The sequence below is a fragment of the Prinia subflava genome, chromosome 8, assembly GCF_021018805.1.
Source record: "Prinia subflava isolate CZ2003 ecotype Zambia chromosome 8, Cam_Psub_1.2, whole genome shotgun sequence".
Lineage (NCBI taxonomy): Eukaryota > Metazoa > Chordata > Aves > Passeriformes > Cisticolidae > Prinia > Prinia subflava.
This window is the reverse complement of record NC_086254.1, coordinates 14,704,188-14,711,703: the sequence shown is the minus strand read 5'-3', so window position 1 is coordinate 14,711,703 and position 7,516 is coordinate 14,704,188. Positions and strand designations below refer to the sequence as shown.

Sequence of the window (7,516 nt, the reverse complement as noted above, 5' to 3'; positions counted from 1 at the left end):
CCGCTGCCATCCTCAGGCAAAGCACCCCCAAAAGTGGGACCGTGGGGCCCCACCGGGACATATCCCAGTGCCAGACCCCGAGCCAGGTCCCGCTCCTCCCCACAGGGTTTTCCCTGAGCTGTGCCACGCTCCCTCCGCGGGGCCACGTGCGTGGGAGGACGTCGGAAAAGGAGCATTTTCCAGCGCTGGAAACCCAGAGGAAAAAGGCTGCCGGCCGGAACGATGAAGGCGGGCGGGTTAATCATTACAGCAGCCCCCACCCTCCCATCCTAAGGAAGCTGTGAGGATTCGGCCTTCGAGCTGCCCAAGGGCGACGTGGCCCAAGGACACTCCGGGCTGTGCTGGCAGCGTGTGGAGCCTCCGCTGACCTTCCCACGCCGGGCCCAGCGGCAGCAACCGCGGCCCTGGGGCTGGGAGGGGGCCAGGTCTGCACCCAGGAGCTGCAGAGCCTTGGGGACAGGCAAGGAGCACCCTGGGGGTCCCCACACTCCGGGGAGCTGCTGCCACATCTGTAATGGGAGGAGTGGGGGCAGCCACTGTGCCCCTACCCTGATGCCGCAGGGTGGGCACCGATGGTGCGGGGCAGCAGCTGGGACAGGCAGGATCCCCCCAAAGCGCCAAGGTTTGGGCAAGGAAAGGGGCGGCTCTGCCGGATGAGTCAGCCCGGCGGGAGCGGGGCTTCCTGGGGCTGCGGTGGGGTTTGGGGTTGTTTTTCCTGCAGAGAGAGAGGAGAGCTGGAACCTTTCGCCTGCATTCAGGACTGGGTGGGACGGGGAAATGCCACGCGGCCGAACGCAGGGAGGGCCGCCAGCACCGGGAGATTTGGCCTGGCAGAACCCAGCCCGTCTCGGAAATCATCCCCCGGAGAAGCGACGCCGCCGGCAGAATCCGTGATGCTTCACTTTCCGAGCGCTCCCGGCTCCGCTCCCCACCCTCCATCTGGCAGCAGAGGATGCGAGTCATGGGCGAGAGCCCTGCGTGGAAAGGGAGGAGGGGGGGCAACACCAGCCCTCCCCCCGCTCCGGGCAGCCCTTCCCCTCTCACACCCACCACGCCCCAGCCCAAAGCCGGAGACAAACAGGTCCCGGGATAACTCCACCACACTGCGGTGCTCCCGGTCCTGCACGGCCCCAGCAGAGGCAGGGATGCAAAGGCAGGGGCACCTCAGCACCCACCGCCCCAAAAAGGGGCAGAAAGCACAGATGGAGGCTGCCCCAAGGCAGGTGACAGCACTCAGGGACAGGAAAGTGCCACACTGGTGACACAGTCCAGGCTGATGTGGGACGGGGATGGGGGAGAGGAGGGAGAGTCACCTGCTGAATCACATCCAGGCCTCTCTGCCTGCCCCCAAACTGGGCTTACCCCTGCAGCACCTGCACACCAAGCAGGGAGCAGGAGAGGGCTTTGCCTCTGGAGCAGCAGCAGGCACACATCCCCTGCACCAAGTCAGGCCATTTTCGTGGCACCCAGCAGGACGTGACTGATGGCAGCTCCGGTGTGGGCAGAGGAGAGAACGGGGGAGGAGGAGAACGTGGCTCTGCAGAGCCAGATAAGGAGCAGGGAGGAGAAGGGCTGCAGGCAGAGGTGAGGGGCTCAGAGCTGCAGGGAGCAGCCTGGGCTGGGAGTGTGGAGGAGCACAGGGAATCACCCACATAAGGCCCTGCACCCCAAAAGTGCAGCTCAGGGTGAGCTGGGCTATGATGGTGCCAGCCAGGCACCCACAGTCCCTGCCCAGTATTGTGTCCTGGGTCAAGACAAAGCCTTGTCTGTGCATCCATGAGGTCCCAGGGACAGGGAAGGGTCCCTGGACAGGGAAGGGTCCCTCATTCTCCCCACAAACGCAGCCTACAAGTCCCAGCAGGCGTCAGGCTGCAGAGCAGCCGGCCAAGGGCACCCTGTGAGGGGGGCAGGACCGGATCCCTCGGCCCCCCCAGCTCCCCCGGCGCTGGCGGGAGGCAGTGGGAAGAGCTGGTGAGAGGACGCTGACGGAGACACTTTTTTCCCATCCTAAAAATAGCAGCTGGCCGTTTCCCCAGCTTCCCGGTCTCGCCAACGCTCTTCCATTAGATGAAAAACCCGAGGCAGCCACCTTCCGTCAGCGCGGCTGCGTGTGCCGGGGGAGGCTCACGCAGCCGAAATAGCAGCTGGGGACAGAGAGGGGCAGCGGGAGAGGGAAGGGAGCAGGCCGGCCCCAGTAATTCCCAAGATGTTTTAATTAGCACAGCTCTGACTCTGAGGCTTTGCTCATGCTCGGTGCAATGTTTGACCTTTAAGGAAAAAAAAGAAAGGGAATGAGAGGGGAAGGAGAAAAGGCACTGGAGCAGCTCAGGAGCTGGAAGTCGGCTGAGCTTCAAATAGGCTCCGCGTCAGGCACTCGGAGGCTTTTAATAAGCCACAGAGTGAGAAATTTAACACCACAGGCTCTATTTTTGATCACTTGTGAAGGGGGGGGAGAGAAAGACAGAGTGAGCGAGAGGAGGGGGAGGAGGTGGCGGTGAGAAGAGGAGGCAGCCAAGATTACATCCTGGGTGGCAGCACTGAAAATAGCCGTGCCCTGCTCCGAGCGCGGAGCGGCGGGAGCAGCGCGGGGCCCGCGGCGGCGAGCACTGACCTCACCGGCAGCCAACGCCTCCCCGGGCGGGAACACCGCGGGGAAAAGGGGATTAGAGCCACGCAGAGGGAGGGACGGAAGCTCTGCACAGCAGTGGAAACCCGAAATCCCTCTGGGAAGGCGTGGGAGGGTGGCACGGAACGAGGGGCCTGGCGGCAGCTGGTGCAGCACAGGACACACATCCCGGATGCCTGGCACAGGCAGAGCCGTCCCCTTGCCCAAAGCCGCCCCTTCCCAGCGAGCCCTTCCTGCTTCCCCAGGCTGTGGGGAGCCCTGGGGAAGCTCCTCAGGCAGGGCTGCACCCAGCCAAGCTCAGCAGAGCGGCCCCAGCCACCCCCAGCATGAACGCAAGCAGGAAAGGTTCCCACCGTGCGCAGTATCTGCTTCCCTCTCCACACCAAGCCCATCTCCAGGAGCAGGGGAAGTGCTGCTGGCAGCAGCAGGGGATGGGCAGAGCCCAGCAGCTGCTGTCCAGCTGTGGGAAGCACCGTGCTGTGCCAGGGGGCTGAGGCAGAGCCAGGGTTGAGGCAGGGAGCTGGCACAGGACGGCTCTGGAACAGAGCTGTGCTCCTCCTGTGCTGCTGAAATCCTGCTGTCCAAGTGGTTACTGGAGGAGGCTGGAGCACAGGGAGGGGATTATAAACCTGTCTGATGAAGCTCCTGGGGGTGAGTCTCCCCTGGGAACGCCCCAGGGCAGTGTTGGTGCCTTCCCGGGGTGAATCCACCTTGGGGCAGGAGCTGGGAACTGCTCCCCGCCCCAGCTGGAAGTGCTGCCTGGGAAGAAGGCGACGCGCCACAAGAGGGGGTCACATTTCCTTTTAATTGATCAGAACCATTTCTCCGCCTCCATTTGTCCCGTTCCATCTGTACAGCCAGGGAGCACAACAGGGACAGGCTGGGAGTTCTGCATCCACAATTCCTGCAAAGCACAAAGTGGGGTCGGATTAGCATGGGGTGGGCTCGGCTGGGCCGTGGATCCCAACCCCAGGGCTTGGCCCCTCTCCAGGTGCTGTGAGTAAACATGAGCCACCTCCAGGACCAAAGAGCACCCGGAGCAGAGATCAGGAGGGAGCAGGAGCTGGTGCCCTCCTGTGCTCCAGGCTGAGCCCGCTGGAGGCTGTCAGTGACTCACAGCCCTGCACAGCACACGCTGCTGCAGCTCCCGGCTGCCAGCACGTGGGAAGGGAAGGGATGAGGCACAGTCTGTGCAGGGCAGAGCAAAAAGAGGCCACAAGGTGAGAGCTTGGCCTCACCTTCTCTGAGACTGAATCTGTTTGTCTTTAGTGGGAGCATGTGGGGCAGAGGTCGTGTGCTGCTCTCCCTGTGGGGCACCAGTGAGGCCCCAGCAGTGACCACAGCTCCCAGTCTGTCCCAGCACCATCCAGCCACCCTTGTCAGGGCTGAACTCCAGTGTCACAGCTGGGCTGGACCCCTCGGTGTAAGGGCTGGACCCCACAGTGCCCTGTGGCCACCTTGCAGCCCCAGGCTGGCTCTGGCCTGGGGACCCCCATGAGCCCCCCAGAGCTGAGGTCTGACCCTGGCAAGGGACAGCTGTGGTCACTGCTCCCCAAAAGCAAAGCAGATCCCCTGGAGCAGGGCTGGATGCTCAGGCTGCAGGTGAACCTCACCTGGATTTACTCCAGAGCCTTCACCAGGGCTTCGTTAGCTTCTACCTTAATCTGAGCTTCTGCTTTAGCAGCTTCATCGGACGCTGCTGCCATCTCTGACACGGCTTTCTCCAGGTTGGATTTTGCAGTCTAGGGCACAAAGAATGTGTCACTGGGACACTGCAGGAGAGGGGACTGTCCTTCCCTCCCTCCCTCCCTCCCCTGCAGGCACTGGTCCTTCATACGGATGCCAAGGACCCACTGAGCTCCACAGAGCTACAGACACAGCTGTGCTGGCCCCCAGACAATTTATCGTCAGGGAAAAGCTGCTCTGGAGGTGAGGACAAGGTCAGTGTCTGTCCAAGGGGTGGGAAATGGCATGGAGATTCAAGACTGCAGGGCTCCCTCTGCCCAGAGAGCTCACCAAGAAGGAGCCCCAAGGCTCTGATCCCAAAATGTAGTGGGGGTGCAGACACAGCTCTGGGTGCTGGGCACAGGAAGCTCCCAAGGACCCCAGAGCAGAAAAGGGGGTGCAAATCCCCTCCAGGGAGGGAGCCCAGGGCTGGTGAAATCTCTGGGTACTCACAGCCAGGTCCAGCATGTCCATGGTCACTGCCTCCTCTGCCAGCACCTGCACCGTGGAGTCGGCGTGGACAGTGACAGAGCCGCTGCTCACTGCGAGGCACAACGTGGGGTGGGTGAGCCAAGACTGCCAGAGGGGCTCCATCTCTTCCCAAAACAAACTCTCAGCCCCCTCCTGGCCCATTTCCAGCATTCAGGGACTCGGCTCCCATCCCAAGGCAAGCTGGAGCAGGGGGTTGCTCCCAGAGAGCCTGAGCACAACCAAGGCCTGACCCCAGCCCACGGCTCCCAGAGCAGCTCCCAGCAGCCTGGGAAAGCAGAAATCCCTGGAAGTGCACCAGGACACACCTGGCTGGGCAGAGCCTCCCTTGTGAAAGCGCCAAGAACACCGTCCCCACGCACACCTTTCCTCCCCAGCTCCTCCCGCCTCGCTCACCAAAGTACTTGGTGGCCGTCCCGTCCTCGGCATGGACTGTGACAACACCCGGCCGGAGCACCTGGAGCGTGGGCACGTGGGATGCCAGGATGCCAAAGGAGCCCGTCAGCGTGGGCACATCCACCTGCTTCACGTTGGCGCCGTTGTAGAACACCTGGATGAAGAGGGCAAAGGGTCACCAGGGATGGGGGGATGGAGAGCAGCAGCTCTGGAGAGCCCAGGGAAGAGCCCATCCCGAGGGATCAGCCCAGCTCCGGGCAGGTTCAGCGTGCCAAGGTGTGCCCAGGACAGGCTGCACCTGCACAGGGTGGGAGCAGAGCTGGGCTCCGGAGGAGAGGTGCTGGCAGAGGCAGCGGGGAAGCGTTCCCAGCTCCCAGGGGCACGGCAGGGAGGCGGCACATGGAGACAGAGCCGGGAGTGGGCGAAAGGCGCCAGCACAGCCTGGGAAGAGCGTGGGGAGCCCTGAGCTGCCGTCCCCGCTGCGGCCCACGCCGGTCCCTGTCCCCAGCGCCAGCCCGCGCCCTGCCCCGCGGACAGCCCGGGCCCGGCGGGGGCGGCCCGGCCGTGAGCAGCCCCGGGCCGGGCCCGGCGGGTCCAGAGGGGCCGCACTGGCCCCAGGCAGGCCCCGGGAGCGCCGCGGCGGGGACCGAGAGCCCGGGGCAGGCGGGCAAGGCCCGAGGTCAGGGCCAAGGTCAGCCCGGTGACAACCCTGTGACCGTGCCCCGGGAACCGCGGAGCCCCCGGGAAAGGACAGAGGACAGCCCCGCGGGGGCGGCAGCACCGGCCGCGTCCTGCCCGCCCCGGGCCCTCAGGAGACACCGGGCGAGGCGGCGGCGGGGGCACCGGGAGGGGGGCTGGGGCGGGCCTACCTGTGTGGGTGAGGCGAAGGTGAAGGCCATGGCTGCGGGGCCGCCGGCGGGATCGGCATAGCCGCGGGCAGGGGGCAGCGGCAGCGCGGGGCGGGCGAGGCGGACGAGGCGGCGGGCGCAGAACATCGCGGCCATGGCGGCAGCGGCGGCGGCGCGGGGCAGGCCGGGACGGGGCCGGACCACAGCTCCCGGCGGCCCCCGCGCGCCGCTCGGCGGAGGAAAAGCGTCACCACGCGCCGCTTGGCCTTATGGGAGTTGTAGTCTCTCCCCCGCCCGCCGGGTGTCGTGCCCGCTCCGCCTCCGCACCGAGGGGCCGCCGCACCCCCGGGCCCCGGTGCGGCCGTGGCCCCGCGGCTCGGGGGGCTCCGGGGCAGGGATGGGGACAGGGAGGTGGGACAGGGGTGCAGGCAGGGCTGTAGGGCAGGCAGGGGTACAGGCAGGAGTGGTACAGACAGGGATGCAGGCAGGGATGCAAGAAGGGCTGGTGCAGGCAGGGATGCAGGCAGGGATGCAGGCAGGGCTGGTGCAGGCAGGGATGCAGCCAGGGATGCAAGCAGGAGTGCAACCAGGGCCGGAGCAGGTAGCGGTGTAGTCAGAGCTGGAGCAGACAGGTGTAGTCAGGGCTGGGGGAGGCAGGAATAAAGGCAGCGGTACAGGCAGCGGTGCAGGCAGGGTTAGGGGAAGAGGCGCAGGCAGGAGTCACAGGCAGCACCGTGGGGCAGGCAGAGGAGCAGGGGGTACGGGCTGGTGCAGGCAGGGCTGGGGCAGCCCCTGTCCCCACGTGACGCCCGCGCCGCGCGGGGGCGGCTCCGGTTCATTCATAAATCCCGGGGCCGCCCCGCCGCACCGAGCGCAGCGGCGGCGATGGAGCCCCGGTCTCGGTTGTAGGTGAGTGTCTGGCTCCGCCGCCTCGCGACAGCCCCTATCGCGACACAGGGAGCCGACCCTGCCGAGGGGAGACCATCACGCCCTGCCGCGCGTAGAGGTCCCGGGGGCTCCTGCCTCGCTGTCATCAGCCCTGTCGGCAGCGCTGTCACCAGCTCTGCCTGCATCCGCATCCCCTATCCCTGCCCCACATCCTTGTCCCACATTCCTGCCCGCATCCCTGATGGAGCATCCTACATCCCTGTCTCCATCCCTGCCCCACATTCCTGCCTGCATCCCGCATCCCTGCCTGAATCCTGCATCGCTGCCTCCATCCCCGCCCCACATCCCTGACTGCATCCCCGCCACCGGGCTGGGGCGCGGGGCTGCAGTCACAGGGGGCAGAGCGGGTCCCCCCGCCGGTCCCCAGCCCGGTCCTGGTCCAGCCGGACCCCGTGGGTCGCACACACGAGTGGGGCGCAGCCCCGGCCCGCGCCCCTTCCCACGTGCGGAGGCTCGGCACCACCGGGGTCCCCCGACCCCGAGC

At 66.0% G+C, this 7,516-nt stretch overlaps 1 protein-coding gene across 1 annotated transcript; it reads right to left on the bottom strand.

Moving 5' to 3' along the window:
* Positions 1-3,412: 3,412 nt before the first annotated feature.
* On the bottom strand, positions 3,413-6,298 carry ATP5F1D (ATP synthase F1 subunit delta). Its single transcript, XM_063404874.1, has 5 exons — positions 6,106-6,298; positions 5,237-5,390; positions 4,805-4,893; positions 4,240-4,368; positions 3,413-3,530 (listed from the first exon to the last, which is right to left on the bottom strand). The coding sequence occupies exons 1-4, from the start codon at positions 6,238-6,240 to the stop codon at positions 4,246-4,248; spliced, it is 501 nt and encodes a 166-aa protein (XP_063260944.1). The 5' UTR covers positions 6,241-6,298; the 3' UTR covers positions 3,413-3,530; positions 4,240-4,245.
* Positions 6,299-7,516: the final 1,218 nt, after the last annotated feature.